We start from the raw sequence: 20176 nt of genomic DNA, 5'->3' as shown, positions 1-20176 counted from the left end.
ATTTTAGGTTTAAAAAATCAAAACCAAACCAAACTGGTCAGTTTTTTAAAAAATTTAATCGGTTTTTTTTTTTACAGTTTGGTTATTTAACTATTTTTTTTAATTTTTTTTGGTTTAATTAATTTTTTTTTTTTTTTTTTCATCCCTAAAAATAAAAAAAAAAAAAAGAGGCACTGTGATGTGATTAGGAAACTTGTATCGCTCCCTAGGATTTTCTTATTACATCCCGCTAAAGATACTCCTTTTTTTTTTTTTCAAGAAATCAAAGCTTGAATTTATTGCTTTTCCCAGGTGCCCATGTGATTTCGCTAAAGTGCAATTCCACGTAATTGCAGAATCATGAATTCGGTCGTCGTTCCCATCCATCTTTGAAAGTCGGTGACCATCTGAACAAATTCAATGGCTTCTCCCCATGTTGATTAGGAAGATTGTGTGCAGATTCCCATTTCTTCTGATTAAGCTTAGGACGGAATTTGACATCCAGGCCGCGATGACGACCATTGATTATTCAATTTTAAAACGAGACGAAGCTAATTAATTACAAATCACGTGGATGATTGATTTTTAATCTTTCACCTGGTCTTCTTCCAAGACAGGAAGCCGCGTTGGCTTTCTTCGTTTTACAAAATGTATGGGAAACTACAGCTTAGTCACCTAGCATACACATGATTTCAATTAAATTCTTCAAATATAAAATTGAGCAATATTACCCTAAAAAAACTATAAATTTTAATCAATATCGTACCAATCAAAAGAGATAGAGATAAATAACTCTTTCAATATGTATATATATTGTCGTGTGATCTCTTACCAATCAAGATCAGAGTTGCAAGTGATAGAAAAAAGAAATTGTAAAACTTAGTTATTAATCTGGTTGTTTTTCAACAAAATATCGTTTTTTTTTAAATTTATTTCTTAGCATAAAATGTTTCTATTTGTTGCACAAGATTTATGAATTTTGGTAGTAAATTCTTTTGATGGCTGTAAATTAATATGGGACAAAATTGAGTAATGTGTGGTCGTTTAGGGTAACTTTGACTAATCTCGAACTCTAAGAACTTAATTGAAACGGAGTATACAGTTGAGGGACGGAATCTTAGTCACTTCACTATATAAACATCGAAGCCTTCAGCTAATTCTGCATCAGACATTGAGATATCAATTCATCATTTCTTCTTTGCTTCCAAGCCATGGCCAATTGCAACGACGAGCATTTCGGTCACGATAAGTTCTTGCTCGATCCAAAGGAAGCTAGTTTGAAGGAACTCGTTCTTCTCTTATTCTTCTCTGATGTACAAAGCAGAAAATTCGTTGACTGCCCCGAAGAGAACCGGCTGAGAGATATTAATCAACGATGGCTAATTTTCATCTCGATTCTTGTGCAAAAAATCCTTCTTTCTTGCAGGGAACCCCTGGCTCAAATAGGGCATGCTATAGAGTACTGGTTAAATCTTATCTCAAACAACGGTGGCCCTTTCAAGCTCCTGCTGAATTATCTGAAGGGTATGTGCAGCTCCCATGAATTTTTATTTTTTCGTGGCATAAAATCAGGGAAGAATTAGAGCATAAATCAGTTTACTTTTGCATTGAAAAAACGTTTTTGGTCACCTTTTGATCGAATCTATATATGTCCATGCATGAGTGCATGCAGTTTCAATCAACCCTTTAATGTAGAATATGGGGTTCTAATAGCTATTGTACTTATGCAGACAAGGTTGTGAGGCCGGATGAATCATCGGCAACGTTTAGATCTGCGGTTGGACATTGTGACTGGAGAGTAGAACTAGACAAAAGTAGCAAACCCGAGGAAATAAAATATAACTCTTCCTTGTCTTTGATGGCCGCCAAATTGTCATACGAAAACAAAGCTTTCATCGAAACCATCGTCAAAGATCATTGGAACGTAAGTATCAGCACTAACACCACATGATCACACACACTTTTTGTTTTTGGTTATAACATGGATCGAGTTACATAAAACCTAACTGTCTAGCTAGAGCCCAAAACTTGTTCCCTTTTTTTTATTAATTTGTGCTCTTTTTTTTTTTTTAATTTATGTGCACAAACCTGGTACTTTTAATGGAGGCATATCCCTCAATTACAGTACAATATGTAGAATTAGTTTTGATCATATATACTAGCTAGCCGTGAAGAAGAAAAAGTGCAGTTAGAGGGATTAATGAAAATGTTTCACTGATATCCCATGAGATGTAACGATGGTTGTTTTTCGTTTTCTTTTCTACAGATGGAGTTCTTGGGTTCCTACGACTACTGGAACGGTAAGAAGCAAGGCTTATACTTTCAAATTTCAATCATAGTTAATCAGTCCGTCCAGGCTAAAAGGTTGATATGATATATAATTTAACTATTTGAAGTATATTACAAGTTACTTTAGTTTGAATTTGTGGTTAACCTAATTAACTAATCACGTGCTCATCCACTTGATGATAAAGCGTACTCAATTTCATTAATCTAACTATTTTTTTATTAAATTCTCGTATTTGAGTTAATTTTTAAAAAAAAATTAAAATTTTTATTCAAAATAATATATATATACATATATTATATATATATATATTATTTTAAAATTTATTTAGCAAACATAGAAATCAATCTTGGATTGAATCAAACTTCATACTAGATTTGATAAGTATGTTTTCAATTAGAAAATTAGAGGTTATCATTTCTCGGAAAGAACACTATATGATAATGCTGTCACAACTGAGATGGAGGTCCGCATGATCTAGGAATTATTATCAAATTTAACACCATCTCTTTGAAATAACTCTTACCTAACCATTATCTTATAGAAATAACTCTTATAGTCAATTCACGGCAAGGAAATTTTAGCATGACATTTCAAGGATGAGAAAAAACATACACGTGGATAATATGTTAAGATTTTAAAATGATGGTCTTGTTTTTATTATAGAAGAACAAGATTTAGAATTTAAGCGTTGTTCGTGGAAAGAGAATAGAGACACAAAGAAAAGTAAACATGTTGTAAAATCCAAAGCTCTTGACTTTAAGCAACATCAGGTCAAGGGGATGTAGGCTGCGAGATACACAAGGAAATTACTTGACTGGTGCACTCCATTCTTTCTTCTTCTTCTTCTTCTTCTTCTTCTTCTGGCATTGAAAAAAAATACTCCATCTCGTAGGATAGCACGAGAAATCAAATTATTAATTTAATATTTTATTAAAAACCACAATCACACTTGCAACACACAAAATAAAAGAGCATATTTGTTTGAACATTTGATTTGAATGCCGCACAGGGTACCAGGAACGGGCCTCAACGCAAGCATTAATTTTTCAAGATAAGAAGGTTGACCCAACCTTAATTGTGGTGGCTTTCAGAGGGACCAACCCATTTGATGCAGATGACTGGAGCACAGATGTAGATCTCTCGTGGTATGACCTTAAAGGCATCGGTAAGCTCCACCGTGGCTTCGTGAAAGCCCTAGGCCAACAAGAGAATGGCTGGCCCAAAGAAATTGAACAAGGCGGTGACCATCTTTATGCATACTACGAAATCAGACAAATGCTCAGGGACATATTGCTCAAGAATGAGAAGGCAAAATTTATATTATCAGGGCATAGCTTGGGCGGGGCATTGGCTATACTGTTCGTGGGAGTGTTAGCATTACACCAGGAGGCTTGGTTGCTTGAGAGATTGGAAGGGGTTTACACGTTTGGGCAGCCCAGAGTAGGAGATGGACAATTTGGGGAATTTATGGTAGATAAGTTGAAAAGGTATGAAGTAAGGTACATGAGGCATGTCTACAGTAATGACATAGTGCCTAGATTGCCCTATGATGACAATCTTCTTTTATTCAAGCATTTCGGTCCCTGCATCTACTTCAATAGCTTCTACAAAGGAAAGGTCAGTCTTCTCTCGTTCTCTTATTTTGCTTGTAAATTCCAACCAGATAATTCTTTTCTTGACTCGATTATGTATCAGCAGAACTCAGTATTCAGTAAAATTGTTGACAAGTCACTAACACGGTCATTAATAATAATTGTGATTCGGAACACAGGTTATGCAAGAAGAGCCGAACAAGAACTACTTCTCTTTGTTGTTGATAGTCCCCAAGTACCTCAATGCTCTCTGGGAGCTTATCAGAAGTTTTATAATCCCTTTCCTCCATGGCCAGGACTACAGAGAGAGTTGGTTTATGAGACTGCTAAGGCTCGCAGGATTGTTAGTTCCAGGAATACCAGAACATATTCTTCAAGATTATGATAATTCTACCCGGTTGGGGTCCCTTCAACTCAAGGATTCTCAACAAGAACTTCACCAGGAGTAAGAACCGTTAAAATCAACACCGGCCGCATATAATAACTGACCAAGTCAGCATTGATTACCAGTTCTTTTGCAATTTATTTATTCTTCAATGTTGTTTTCTTATCTTTTTAAAAGTCTGTTTAGAATTTTATGATTTAAATAATGAAAGTAGCTATTAATTTCTATTTTTATGTAACTATCTTGCTTATATAAAGCAACTCAGTTCTGCATAATAAATTATCATCTTGTTTCCTGTTCTCCTATTTCTTTCATTTTGTCCAACAAGAACAATCAATGATGTCTTAACACTCTTGTGACATACCATTCCGAGAAACAAACAAACTCTTAGTAGCAGTGGATGGACTATGTTACCAGGTGGTCATTTAGGGACCATAATTGCTCATAGTATCCATGTTTATTGAACAATAATATTGAAGAAAGAAATTGCTCATTTTAAAGCAGTAGCTTTTCTTGGGTTCATCCAACTACCCTGACGCCAAAATGAAGTGGCACGCGGTGGTTTCCTTTTCATCATTAATTGTCGTATTATATGAGCAATTATGTTAGATGGGCACAATTCTACGACCTAAGTGATGGTTTTATAGCGTTGGTTGACCTTAATATTAGATACAATCATGCAACCAATGGATTGCATTCTGAGTGTAAGCTTTCCTTTGTGCAAAAATGGGCATTCTCGGACTATCTGAGCTTAGGCTGAGCTTGGATTAATCCTCTTCTCAAATAATTTTTGTTCTTTCATACCAAAGACTCCCAAGCAAATATCTTGGCATGCCACTAAGGCCAATCCATCTCGTATCTCTACATGGAAGCCAGTTATAGAGAAGTTTCATAAAAGGCTTCTTATGTGGAAAGGGAGACTTCTAAGCATGGCTGGTCGTCTATGTCTCATTAAGAGTGTCCTTAATTCCCTACCTATATATTTTATGTTTGTATTCAAGATGCCAAAAGGGGTAGGGAGGCTTCTTTCATCCATCCAAAGACGTTTCTTGTGGTGTGGATGTACCAAGCAAAGATCTTTCTGCAAGATCCAATGGAGACTAGTGATGCGCAATAAAAAACAAGGAGGCCTTGGTGTAGGCTCCCTTATATCGAAAAACAGAGCCCTGCTACTAAAATGGATTTGGAGACTCTCTTCCCCAGGTACAAGTTTATGGAAAATGATTATCTCTTCAATGTACAATCCAGCTTATGAGAATGGGATCCCAATTTTCTACAGCCAACCCTCCAAGATATGGAAGGATATTATGTCCATTGTTCAAACCGACGTTCACCACGTCTTCACGAATCATTGCAAATTCATGGTGGGGAATGGCAGTTTAACATCCTTTTGGCTAGACAACTGGATTGGTGACTACCCTCTCAAAACAGCCTTCCCTAGGCTATATCTTTTGTCTTCCTCTAAATCTGCTTTGGTGGCTGACATGGGTAGATGGAGCAATGAAATCTGGCTCTGGTCCCTACAATGGCGCAGACCTCTATTTCATTTTGAACAAGAACATCTATCACTTTTATCATCCTTGCTGGAATCCAAGCCAATGTTATGCCACAAGATGGATAAGAAAATCTGGACCCTCAACAACGACGGCCTCTTCAGTGTAAAATCTTGCTCCAAAATGATGGACCAGCTGCTCTACGATAGTGCCAAACCATTTCAATCTTCTGTTTGGATAAAACTAACCCCACCAAAAGTGCAACTTTTCCTTTGGCTCCTTGTCCAAGACAAAGTAACTACAAGAGATTTTCTATTTCAGCATGACCACCTCACCCTTCAGGAGTCAAGATGCTCTTTCTGCAATAAAAGCTTGGAATCTTCAAGTCACCTCTTCATTCACTGCCACTTCTCTTGGAATATATGGATGAAACTGCTTTCTAATCGGGGCTTTTGCAGTGTTTTTCCAAAATCTGTTGATGATATCTGCTACCAATGGTCTTCTATGGTTAAAGGCAAGCAGCAAAATCTCTCAAGGCAACTTCTTTTCTCATGTGTTGTTTGGAATCTTTGGCTCCATCGAAATGATATTATTTTTAATGATGTTGCCCCTAACCTTCATATCTGTTTCTCCATGGTGCGCCAAAGTATTGCTTTATGGCTGAGGCTTGATTCCAACTCTTTAAAGCTTAATATAGAGAATGCTTAGTCGGGAGGAGTTGGTTTCTTATGATTTGTTTGTTTCTCTTTTGTTGCTCTCCCCTGTTTCTTGCAACAGTTTTTGTGTTTTCCTTTCCTCTGCTTGTTCATCTAATGTAAGTTAAGTTATTATCTTTGTAGCCTTTTTCTTAATAAAATTTTGACTATTAACCAAAAAAAAGAATGAGCCATTTTTAATTTTCTTTTCTTTTTATATGGAAAAAGCATATTTAGGAGATTATTGGGAAAAGGGTAAATATTTTTTAAAAAAAATATATATCAAAATAATATTTTTTTTAATTTATTTCTGATATTAATTTTACGTAAAAAAAAAATTCAAATCTTTTAAATACATGGTTAGACATCTTCTTAAAAAAATGGATCAATAATCATCCATGTGCAAATCCACACGTAATAACATACACATCTGCACGCACAAATCTGTACCAAGGTCATGTTTAAAATCTTGTGGTTACAAAAGCATAAAATTGATGCAAAGAAACCACCGAATATTAGAAAATGTGACAAGAAGTATACAGATGATATGCTATAATACAAAATTTCCTTTTTATGTGATGCATGAAGTTTCATTTATTTCACTTGGAGAGGTCTTGGTGAGTTACTAGGCACTGCAAATGATTAGGCTACACCATCACGAAAGAAGAATTCAATGGCAGAAATGAGGGGGATGATATTTGGAATTACAGCCATGCAGCCAATTCACATAGACCCTGAGTCAGTGAAGCCACCAAAACGTAGGAACGTGAAGATATCGAAAGATCCACAAAGTGTTGATGCACGCCATAGAAGAGAAAGGATAAGTGAGAGAATAAGGATACTTCAAAGACTAGTCCCCGAAGGGACTAAAATGGACATTGCCTCTATGTTAGATTAGGCAATTCATTATGTTAAGTTCTTGAAGACCCAAGTGCAGTCACTTAAGAGAGCTCAAGCTAATAGGCCAACAGCAACAATTGGGATTGGATTTCCTATGGCAATGACTAGTGGAAGTTACCTTCCAGTGGGGAAAGGATATCACCAACAACAACTTGCTCACCATCATTATCTTCAAAATGTTCAGCATTATAGAGATGCTTAGCTCATGGGGACACTGAGTGAGTTGGATTTATAAATGCATTTTTCTAGTGAATAGTGATGTTAGCTTGTGGGGTTATCAAGAGCTATTTGTATAAATGCTGGTGGATGAATGCACTATAGTACTTTTTTGGTCAACATCTTGGAGAAGAGGATGCAAGATTGTCGCACGTGTGCGGTGTCGTGGCAATCATCCACCCTCAAGGAAAAACGAAATGAAATTATTCCTATCAAATATAGAGAGACAAGGAATTCTTGTCTCTTATCAATGGAAAATTTGAATGGGAGTCACCACCTAGTATTCTGGTCACTAGGAACCCTAACTGGTCTTAGAGATGGGGTACGGAGACTGGTTGCGTAAAGGGAAAGTATTAACACCTCAACTACACCCTACCTAAGATAGGCTGCATTGTTTTAGTGTCTGATAAATTCTAAAATCTTGTTGGGGTTTTCAATTGTCGGTCTATTTATGATTTAAGAAAAGTCTTTCTCTGTAAGGAGATCCTTATCTTATCGGTAAAAACCTAACTATTCTAAGTCGTCAAAAGAAAATATCTTTTTAATATCGGGAATATATTTTACATATAGATTCATAATCCCTGATACTAAAATCAAACAAAATAAAATTTTTGTTGTTTTTGAAATTTTGGTCAATGTTCTCTTGACTTTAATATACTGGTTATTAAAGTCAAAATGCATGCTAAAACATTGTTTTTTGGTGTATGAAAAACACTATGATTTTTTTGTTGTGAGACACTTGGCCGTATGCACAAAAACATTTCTCTCTTTTTTCAATTTTTTTTTAATTCGGAAGTTTTGGTGAAAAACTGAGTATTTTAACACCGGATTTATACTTTTACGACATAAAAATATTGCCCAATATTAATCAAAATGACATAAAAACTATGCGGAACAATTATAAAATGTTGAAACAAATATTTATGATTTTTTATCTTTGAAATGGGCCGGGTTAGGCCCAAATACATGGGCTGGGCCAAACCATGCCCAAAATGCATGGGCTGGGCTGGGCCCAGCCCACGTTAACTGGTTATTGTGCATGACGTGTGTCGCATCCCAAAAAAAAATCAGCGCGCGGCATCGGCTGGCGATTTAAGTCTCGTTGTTGTTGCGTTTGAATTTGGTTCGTTGGAGTCGCCACCTAGTAATTGATTGCGGGCTACTAGGAAACCGGATATACTGGTCTTGTCAGAGATCGCGGGTAAGGGACTGGTTGTGGTTAGGGAAGGTATTAGCACCCCTAACACACCCTACCTGAGGTAAGCTGCTTCGCGAATTTGATGTGTTAAAGAAGTTTTAATAATTGTCTTTTCGTCGGAAATTAGAAATATCACTTACGTATAAGTTAATAATTCTTAACCGTGATCCGATCAAATATTAAATTCTTCTTTAATAAATTTGCAATTTTATCATTTTAAAAATATATACAAATAAATAAAACAAAATACAAGCACACATATACTTTCACTATTTTATTTTTGTTTCTTTTCTTTTCTTTTTCTTTTCTTTTCTTTTACATCCATATTTACAAAATATCAATTACAAAAAAAATCAAAACTAAACAAATTACATTAAAACCCATTAAAATTACAAAGCAGTCCCTAAACAATCCATAACAGTGCTGGGAACCCTTCAGGAACAGTAGGGAACAGTGGTGGCGCGTCTTCCCACGCGCCACCGTCACTGGCGGCGCGTGGGTTCACGCGCCGCCGCAAGCAGAAACGGGAGACGGGGTGGATCTGGAGCGCCTTCTTCTCCTCTTCCTTTCCTCGCCGGCGGTGAGCAACGCCGTTACCTGCAGAACACAAGAAAACGCAAGCAACAGTCTGTTTTAGTTTTATTTTTCTCAGATCCGGTTCCTGCGGGTCTGTCACGGTTTGTTGCCCGAGAGTTCATCCCTGTAGTGCATCTGGTTGTTGGGCATCATCGGTGCTGATGGCGGCCGGATCTCGGTCCAGATCTGCTGCACGAGTTTGAATCGGAGGACCGGTTGCTGAAGAATTTGCTGGTGGTTTGAGACGGAGACACCGCTGCTGCTGGTTCGCCCGGATAGTGGTTGACTGGAGTGAGGGCTGAGTCCGTGGGCGCCGCCGTGCTCAGGCTGAGAGAGACGAGAGGAGGATGGTGACCGGCGGGGAGAGAATCGTGAGGTGCTCTCCGGTTTGGTTTTGAAAGAGAGGGGGTTGTGGGTTTGTTGTGGGGGAAAGGAGGAAAGGCACGGGTCCTCTGATTTTCATCCGAGAGAGGGATGAGGAAGATTTTGGAGGATCTGTGGAGGGGGGGGGTTTGATTCGTGGTTGTTGTGGTGCCGGTGTTCGATTGTGAGGGGAACGGTGATGAGGGAGGAGTGTTTTGGTCGGCGATGGGGCTGTTAGGGTCGGCTGCCAGCAAGAGGGGAGACTCCTTCGGGTGCAGGGAAGAAGGCCGGCGGGAGGAGATGAAGGGGGCACGGCTGTTGGGAAAGAGGGGCTGCGGTTGGTTGGTTTTTGTTTGGTGGGGGCTGATCGGTGGCAGGGAGAAGGAAGTCAGCCGGCGGCTGGAGAAAAAAAAAATAAAAAAAATCCAAAGGGTGGGGGGCTCCGGCGGCTGCCTTTGGTTAGAGATGGATTTTAGGGTTTTTTGTGGTTTAGGGTTTTTTGTTGAATTTTCTGGTGTTTCCAAAATTAGCCCCCCCTTGAATGTGAGTTGAACACCAGTATTTATAGGCAAAATGTTGCTAGGTTTTTCAACTTGGTCCCTCAACTTCTTTCTTTTTTGTAAATTTTGATTTTTCTTATTTTTTTGTATTTTTTGAAAACGAGTAATATCAACGTCGACTCACATGCGGAAAATCAATGATTTTAAAAATGACGCGTGAAACGTCGAACGCGTTTGAAAATCTTTTAACAATTTAAATTCTTTTTTTAGACGACGTTGAAAATGCTAAAATGACGAAAATATATATAAAAAACATATTTTTGGATTTTCTTTGTTTTTCTCAATTTTTTGGATTTTTTTGAAAATATATCAAAACATGGGTCAAAAATTGGGTAGCAACAGATGCCCCCTCTTTACAATGCTTACGAAGCAAAACTCCTCAAAATTTTGCATAGTAAGCTTTGTAAAGAAAACAAAAGGAAAATGATTTCATTATCTTGGGCGACCTGCCCACACACTCACACTGATCTATTTTCACGGGCGACCTACCCACACGTACTCACTCAAGTCTATTTTCACGGGCGACCTGCCCACACATACTCACTCAAGTCTATTTTCACGGGCGACCTGCCCACACTCTCCCAATAGTCTATTTTCACGGGCGACCTGCCCACACATTGGGTTTACCTGAGATCCCATCTGGCGACCTCATCCAACTGGAACGAAATATGCGTAACTCGGTTAACCTGAAATCCCATCTGGCGATTCCCTTTAACCAAAGCTACATGAGATCCCATCTGGCGACCTCATTCTGGTCTCATTGTACGGGTGACGAACCCTGGTGCTGGTCTCATTGTACGGGTGACGAACCCTGGTGCTGCTGGTCTCATTGTACGGGTGACGAACCCTGGTGCTGCTGGTCTCATTGTACGGGTGACGAACCCTATGTTGGTCTCATTGTACGGGTGACGAACCCTAGTGCTGGTCTCATTGTACGGGTGACCGACCCGAGAAAAAATGCTGGTCTCATTGTACGGGTGACGAACCCTAGAAAAATGATGGTCTCATTGTACGGGTGACTAACCCTAAAAAATGCTGGTCTCATTGTACGGGTGACGAACCCTAGAAAAATGCTGGTCTCATTGTACGGGTGACGAACCCTGGAAAAAATGTGAAGTGCGGTCTCATTGTAATGGGTGACCTACCCAAAAATGAAAAAAATGTGAAGAAGTGTGGTCTCATTGTAATGGGTGACCTACCCACGTGGAAAGAATATGAAAAGGTGGTCTCGTTGTGATGGGCGACCTACCCAAATAGAAAGAATGTGATGTGCGGTCTCATTATAATGGGTGACCTACCCAAATGGAAAAAATATGATGAAGTGTGGTCTCATTGTAATGGGTGACCTACCCAGATGGAAAAAATATGATGAAGTGCGGTCTCATTGTCATGGGTGACCTACCCAAATAGAAAGAATATGAAGTGCGGTCTCATTGTAATGGGTGACCTACCCAAAAATGGAAAAAATATGAAGTGTGGTCTCATTGTAATGGGTGACCAACCCAGATGGAAAAAATATGAAGAACGCGGTCTCATTGTCATGGGTGACCAACCCAGGTGGAAAGAATGTGAAAAAAAATGGTCTCATTATGATGGGTGACCTACCCAGATGGAAAGAATATGAAGTGTGGTCTCATTGTAATGGGTGACCTACCCAAGAAAAATGTTGGCGAGGGCTCAAAGGCGCACTCGAAATGAGGTAGGGTTAGAAAACGCGCTACCTGAGAAGTGAGGGCTCAACGGCGCACTCGAAATGAGGTAGGGTTAGAAAAACGCACTACCCGAGATGATAGCTTAAAGGCGCTCACAAAAAGAGGTGAGAGCTCAAAGGCGCACTCAAAATGAGGTAGGGTTAGAAAACACACTACCCAAAAGATGATGATGAAACACCGACCTGACAATGTTAAAAGCAATGCATTATGATCAATATGCATGTATACTTACCTGAGAAAAATAGGTCCCCCCTCTTTGATGCTCCATCGTCATAGGGTGCCCTTGTTTGTATCCCAAAGCTTTCTTTGTTCTTCCGATGTATTGGCTCATTCATGTGTTAGCCATCCACTCAGTTGTAAATGCAGTGCCCATCCTAGGCGGTCTTCGACAATTACTGCTCGCATCATTCATCAAGCTTGACCCTGCCCCCCAAGTGTAGTACTGCTTGATTCATCATGAGAGATTTTCTCTCTTGGCTTCTTCTGAGAAATTATCTTCTGATTGATTGTGTGCATCATGCCAACACCCATCATGTTTGTTAATCAGTCATGAACTTGCCTTCGGTTGAAACACCATTCAAGTATGTATGGTCACCAGCCTTCATGGAACTGCCAAGTCATCCAGACATGTATCTCATGCTTTGCAGTAAACAGCTCATCATTGTAAGCGCGATGTATTTCTCTATGAATTCCTCTTTAGCTTGTCAAATCAGATCGTGAAAATACCTGCTTTGGCATCATCAATGATGTTCATGTTATCACCCATATTCATGCGGTGAAGTGCGCATTTGAGCTTCAGAATAGATGTCCCACAATCAGTCTTCGAGGTGGGTGCCTTTCCGACATTCATTCAGTGCAGTTGTGTGATAACATCTGTCTATAAAACCATGTTTCAAAGAATGACAATATGAGATTGTCCTTTAAGTGCAGCATCGTTCCACAGTCAGTCTTGGTGGTATGCATCTTTTCTCCATTCAATTACATTCATCTGTGTATTCCTCATCGATCGCGAGCCATGTTTCAAAAAATAATGATAGGAAAGTGCCCTTCAGGTACGTTTTTTGTTTATCCATTGCCGGCAGGATTCACTAAAGCATGGGCCATTTTGGAATGATATTGCCCCCAGTATGATCCGAATGTGCTCGTTCATTGATTATTTGTCTTTGAACATCATTGTCTTCAGTTCACTGATTCATCATTTAAACATTGCCTCATAGCTGATCTGAGCACTGCTTGTTTTTCCTTTTCAAGGTCTATTGTATTGCCCCCAGCTGCTCAACTTTTCAAGGAGTGTCGAGGACTTCAATGTCATTTCTATCAACGATTTTGCATACTCAATCAATGTTCTTCTGTGTTTGATAATCTTCCTTGTTCTGGAATCAACTCTCATATTTCAAAGATCATGTCTATTCAAAGTCTAGTTTGTTGAAATGAAATCAGAGATGTCTTTTTAAAAATCTTTTGAAAATCAAGCTTTTTTTTTTTTTTTTTTTTTTTTATCAAAGGCCCAACACATTTTATTCGAAATATATAGTCCTTTGATTGTCATGCATTTTGAAAACAGAAATTGACCCAATGTAGGATTAAAAATAGCTTTTTCCATGGTTCTTTGTATCAATTTGAATCCTTGATATTGGGTGTATCATTTGATAGTCTATGATGAGGTGACCTTTGCATGAATTTTTAAAAAAAACAAAAATGCTCAAGTCAAAACTCCAGCTTTATCAAGAAAGGTTGTTTCTCTTCTTATAACTTGTTTTATCAGCATGCATAATAACCAATAGCTTAATTCATGAAGTCACGACCCTTATGGAAAAATTCTTCAAATTTTGAGAGCGCCATTTATCGGTTCAAATTGCTTGCTTGATTAAAAAGGGCTTTTAAAAACACGTAATGCAGGCTATGGTTCATGGCTATGAAAGAAAAGAATTTCAAAGGCTCAAAAGGTGTTTGAGGGTTTCAAAGACTTAGGATCAACATCAACTATTCATCAACTCTTTTCTATTGTTGTCTTTGTAGAGGAAACGACATATAACCTTGTTAACCTCAAAGTTTAGACTTTTCTTAACATAAGTCATAATGCAAATCCACATTTCCTTGATGAATAACCAACCTTAATCATCTGATAACATCAGAGGCTTTATAATGGACACCAAAAGTCACGTTTATAGCTTAGTCTTTTTTTCTGGTATTGACTTTTGTTGTGTCCTTGATTGAAATTGCTTTTGCTTTTCATAGACATGATAGGCGTTTTCTTTCCTTTATCTTCGACTTGTCTTTAAGTGAAGGCAATTTCAACTTCTTCTCCTTTTTTTTTTTCATTTTTTTTTTTTCATCATAGCCTTCCTCAAAACTTTCTTATATGCCCCCAGTCTATGTGTCTTCTTCTAGCTCTCTTTCAATCATTGGACTTTTGTTCTAAGCCTTCCTCTTTATCCATTAATTATATCAATGTCTCCAACATATCTCTCATCTGCCCCCAGTATGGGGTGTGATCCTAGTCAGGGTTTTCATGAAAAGAATATTCTATTCAGCTCAAAATGGGACTACAAGGGATATAACCTTTAGAAAGTGAAGGGATATCAAAGATGGCCTTTTCTCATTTCAAGCAAGGTCAGTTAGAACTGATAAATTTTGACCTCATCCAATGAATGATTTGGACTTGTAAGAGTCATGATTCACGAGTCCATAACTATCGAATCCACTACATGTCATTATGCATACTGCTAAAACTTAGCTAAATGATGTGTGGTTCAATTTCAGGAGGTATGAGTTCAAAATTGTTTAGTCACCTCATGTCATTTTCAAGTATAGAGTCATTTCTGTAATCAAAACACTTTTAATCTTCCGGATTGATTAACCTTTATCGCATGTTGGAGTTTGATCAAAATATTTTGTCAGGATAAAATGCTAAACATTTGTTGATTTCAAAACAACAAAGAGACAAAAGCAAGGCATGTTTCGTTGAAGGATTAAAGGTGATCCCAAAACAAAATGCAGAATTCCAAAACAATATGATTGACTGTTCATCACCATTCTTGAATCAGCTTTTCTGGCAATATTTGCGTTTTGTCAAGCACTTTCGATCAACATGTCATTCTAAAGATGTTCGGGGGACAATATAGCCAATGACCCCCTCCTTCACGGGACTTCCTTATCTCTTGCTTACCAACTTTCAGACTCAATTCTTGCAATTCTTGCAACTGTTCACTTGAAATAGTTGAGGACCCCATCATGACATCACATCTCTTATCTGGATTATACCACCGAGAAATTGGTGGTTGCATGGGATCTGTCGACGTATAGCAACAGTCTGGAATCTGGCAGATTCTGGTAAATAAACCCACATGGCCACTGCTCAATTAAAATTCTTGCAACTATTCCACTGAAATGGTCGAGGACCCCACCATCACATCGCATATATTGTCTGGATTACGCCACATGGCAAATGAACTTCTATCTTGGCAAAGACATTGGAGTAGTCAATGATGCTTGAGCGAGACCTGACTAGGCAAAATAACTGAGGTTTCTCAATCGAGAGTCATCTTCTGATTCAACTCCCTTCGCGGTTCTGGAATCCATAACAAAACCTTCAATCCTTCACTTCTACATAGCTCGCTCAATTCTTTCAATGATCTTCACAACATCATGTCAATCTTCCAATGTTGTCGTGGTTGGTTGAGGATTGTTAGAAAACTTTCTAACAGCTTGGTAATCTTGGCAGCGCCCAGAAACTTGTAGTATCGCCACTACCGACGTGTGGAATCACACATTGTCTCTATTGGAAGAGCACCTGATGAATCTAAAACTCTTTTGTCCCCTCTTTGATTTCTCACTGACAGTGCAGCAAACAAACACCTATAGAGGAAGTCCTGCTCTGTTAAAGTTTCAGTCTTCTTCATGTTTTTCAATCTAGGCATGTCTCTTCTCTCTACTCTTGCATTTTAATACTGACACTGTTGGAGGAAAATCATAGCTGATCTGAAACTACTGTATTCCTTCTTGGATTTCCCATTTGCGGATCTACAAACAGATTCCTGTCGAAAGAGCTCTGCTACGTTGAAGTTTGAAGTCTGCTCGTATTTTTCAGACCAGGTCTGGATCTTCAATGTACTAAGATGTCTCCATGCTGAAACTGATGAGAGAAATATTTGTAGCATATGCAACTTATAAATCCCCTTTTGCCTTCCCAATTTGCAGAGCCATAAATTGATTTTTGTAGAGAGAGTTCTGCCACATTGAAGTTCAGTGTTCAATCATGGTTTTTTCGAACCAACATCTTGTGCTGGAATTGAGCTTATAATTGGGGTTATAAGCAGATTAATGCACTGTCAGTGCATTAGATGATGTGGAGGCGATGAACACTTAACAGTGCAAGTGGGCAAGAACCAGAGTTGTCATTAGTTGATGACTAAAGGCATTGTTGTTGTTGTTCATGACGGAAAAGGAGAGATACAACTTCAATTGGACAGGAACAAGCAGTGTTCCCACAGAAAACTATGCAGACACTCTCTTTCCATTTGATGCTCAACACTTGTTCGAGCAGATCTGAGTCCCGCTACTTCACCCTTGATGCTCTCAACCTTAATCTGATAATGAACCTATATCTGACTCCTTTGTTCACTTCCATTATCTTTCTTCAATCTCGTGCAGCACAACTTGTATAGGGGACCTACGTTTCGACCCGGTTCATGCATGATAAATGTATGAACATGTAATTTATATGATGAGCTCGCCCTTCGAGGGGTGACAATATGGTTGTAACTCTTGTATGATGGAACAAAAATCGTGATTTTTGCCCAAACTCTACAATGAAAATTTTCGGAGTGACGGCCAATGTGTCACCCACAAGTCTTGAGTTCAAGATGCTTCAAGAAGGGTTTGCCCTTATGCAAATAACAATAGCACATACAACCTAAGGACAGGTTCTATTCATTATGTGAACAGGGGTAAGTTTTCTATCTAGTCTAAAAAGGGTCTCATATCTGCCCAGTGACGTTCTTCGTAAAGACAGTATGGGGGCGTTGCAAGGAATGGTTAAGGCACGTATACCCATCATTACCAAGCAGACACTCAGATATGAGTTGGGTGTTTCACGCATCTGAACCCTGACCAATAGTCTTAGGGCAGATCGCTAGTTCCCCACCTAACCTAGAAGCTTGTGTGTGCTTTTAAAAATAAATACAGGTGATGCATGAGACAATTCTATAAAATGCATTGAAATAAATATTAACAAAAAAGATAAAAATGCAAAAACTTAAACACATCAAATATACAAAGCTTAGTCCAATAATGTCAAAAACAATACCTTCCCCAGTGGAGTCGCCATTCTGTCGCACCCCAAAAAAAAATCAGCGCGCGGCATCGGCTGGCGATTTAAGTCTCGTTGTTGTTGCGTTTGAATTTGGTTCGTTGGAGTCGCCACCTAGTAATTGATTGCGGGCTACTAGGAAACCGGATATACTGGTCTTGTCAGAGATCGCGGGTAAGGGACTGGTTGTGGTTAGGGAAGGTATTAGCACCCCTAACACACCCTACCTGAGGTAAGCTGCTTCGCGAATTTGATGTGTTAAAGAAGTTTTAATAATTGTCTTTTCGTCGGAAATTAGAAATATCACTTACGTATAAGTTAATAATTCTTAACCGTGATCCGATCAAATATTAAATTCTTCTTTAATAAATTTGCAATTTTATCATTTTAAAAATATATACAAATAAATAAAACAAAATACAAGCACACATATACTTCACTATTTTATTTTTGTTTCTTTTCTTTTCTTTTTCTTTTCTTTTCTTTTACATCCATATTTACAAAATATCAATTACAAAAAAAAATCAAAACTAAACAAATTACATTAAAACCCATTAAAATTACAAAGCAGTCCCTAAACAATCCATAACAGTGCTGGGAACCCTTCAGGAACAGTAGGGAACAGTGGTGGCGCGTCTTCCCACGCGCCACCGTCACTGGCGGCGCGTGGGTTCACGCGCCGCCGCAAGCAGAAACGGGAGACGGGGTGGATCTGGAGCGCCTTCTTCTCCTCTTCCTTTCCTCGCCGGCGGTGAGCAACGCCGTTACCTGCAGAACACAAGAAAACGCAAGCAACAGTCTGTTTTAGTTTTATTTTTCTCAGATCCGGTTCCTGCGGGTCTGTCACGGTTTGTTGCCCGAGAGTTCATCCCTGTAGTGCATCTGGTTGTTGGGCATCATCGGTGCTGATGGCGGCCGGATCTCGGTCCAGATCTGCTGCACGAGTTTGAATCGGAGGACCGGTTGCTGAAGAATTTGCTGGTGGTTTGAGACGGAGACACCGCTGCTGCTGGTTCGCCCGGATAGTGGTTGACTGGAGTGAGGGCTGAGTCCGTGGGCGCCGCCGTGCTCAGGCTGAGAGAGACGAGAGGAGGATGGTTGACCGGCGGGGAGAGAATCGTGAGGTGCTCTCCGGTTTGGTTTTGAAAGAGAGGGGGTTGTGGGTTTGTTGTGGGGGAAAGGAGGAAAGGCACGGGTCCTCTGATTTTCATCCGAGAGAGGGATGAGGAAGATTTTGGAGGATCTGTGGAGGGGGGGGTTTGATTCGTGGCTGTTGTGGTGCCGGTGTTCGATTGTGAGGGGAACGGTGATGAGGAGGAGTGTTTTGGTCGGCGATGGGGCTGTTAGGGTCGGCTGCCAGCAAGAGGGGAGACTCCTTCGGGTGCAGGGAAGAAGGCCGGCGGGAGGAGATGAAGGGGGCACGGCTGTTGGAAAGAGGGGCTGCGGTTGGTTGGTTTTTGTTTGGTGGGGGCTGATCGGTGGCAGGGAGAAGGAAGTCAGCCGGCGGCTGGAGAAAAAAAAAAATAAAAAAAATCCAAAGGGTGGGGGCTCCGGCGGCTGCCTTTGGTTAGAGATGGATTTTAGGGTTTTTTGGTGTTTAGGGTTTTTTGTTGAATTTTCTGGTGTTTCCAAAAATTAGCCCCCCCCTTGAATGTGAGTTGAACACCAGTATTTATAGGCAAAATGTTGCTAGGTTTTTTCAACTTGGTCCCTCAACTTCTTTCTTTTTTGTAAATTTTGATTTTTCTTATTTTTTTGTATTTTTTGAAAAACGAGTAATATCAACGTCGACTTTCACATGCGGGAAAATCAATGATTTTAAAAATGACGCGTGAAACGTCGAACGCATTTGAAAATCTTTTAACAATTTAAATTCTTTTTTTAGACGACGTTGAAAATGCTAAAATGACGAAAATATATATAAAAAACATATTTTTGGATTTTCTTTGTTTTTCTCAATTTTTTGGATTTTTTGAAAATATATCAAAACATGGGTCAAAAATTGGGTAGCAACAACGTGCATGGCGAGGGAAGAAACGAAGGCAAAATAAAAGGGCGGAGGGTTTACCTGGAGACGCCTCAATCGTCCAGCGGTGGCCGGCGGTGGCGTGGTGGTTCCAGTAGCGGTCCTCCTTCTTCCTTTCTCTCTTTGTTTTTCGTTCTCTTCTCTGCTGCTTCTTCTTCATCTTTTTCTGTTCTTTCTCTGCTTTTTTTTTTGTCTCTCTCGCCTCTCTGCTCTCTTGTCTCTATTTCTATCTCTCGATCTCCTTCTTTCTCTCGGGTCCATCTCTCTCTTCTTCTTTTTCCTCCCCCTTCCCCTATTTTTATAGGCAAAAACAGGGGAGGGAGACGTGGTTGGGGCGGCCACTGTGCTGCCGCCCCTTCAACACGTGGAAAGTGGGCAATGTCGGCTTCTTTTTAAAGTCATCGGGGGGAGGGAAGTCGGTGCGAAACAGAGGAGAAAAGAAAATATTCTTCTCCCCTGTTCTCTGCGTGTCCAGGGGAAGAAGATGATGGTGCCGTTCAAAACGACACCATTTCGGGCTTCTTTTTTTTCTTTTGTTTTTTTTTTTGCAACAGTGCATGAAATGGCGTCGTTTTTCCCAAAACGCTCCGTTTCATTTAAATGGATTTTGGCGCCAAACGCGTCAGATTCAAACTTAGGCCTGCAATTTGCGCGCGTTTTTCATTTTAGTCCTTGGTCTCGGATTTCTTCAATTAAGTCCCTAATTGGCCATTAAACTTCAATATTTATGCAATTAAGCCCCTGATTTGACCAAATTAACTTCCAAAAATTATAATTTGACCCCAGAACTTTAATTTCTTCCAATTAAAGCCCAAATTAACTCCAAAATTAATTTTTCTTGCAATTAAACTCTCCATAAATTCAATTAAACCTTTAATAA

At 39.4% G+C, this 20176-nt stretch overlaps 1 protein-coding gene across 1 annotated transcript; it reads left to right on the top strand.

The window, feature by feature from the left end:
* The first annotated feature begins 1134 nt into the window (after positions 1 to 1134).
* On the top strand, positions 1135 to 4546 carry LOC118058624 (triacylglycerol lipase OBL1). Its single transcript, XM_035071345.2, has 5 exons — positions 1135 to 1503; positions 1710 to 1903; positions 2246 to 2279; positions 3279 to 3886; positions 4041 to 4546. Exons 1-5 carry the CDS (start codon positions 1191 to 1193, stop codon positions 4308 to 4310), a joined length of 1419 nt encoding a protein of 472 aa, XP_034927236.1. The 5' UTR covers positions 1135 to 1190; the 3' UTR covers positions 4311 to 4546.
* Positions 4547 to 20176: the final 15630 nt, after the last annotated feature.

Source organism: Populus alba, chromosome 14 (assembly GCF_005239225.2).
Source record: "Populus alba chromosome 14, ASM523922v2, whole genome shotgun sequence".
In the NCBI taxonomy this organism is placed as follows: domain Eukaryota; kingdom Viridiplantae; phylum Streptophyta; class Magnoliopsida; order Malpighiales; family Salicaceae; genus Populus; species Populus alba.
This window is presented reverse-complemented; position numbering and strand designations above follow the sequence as displayed.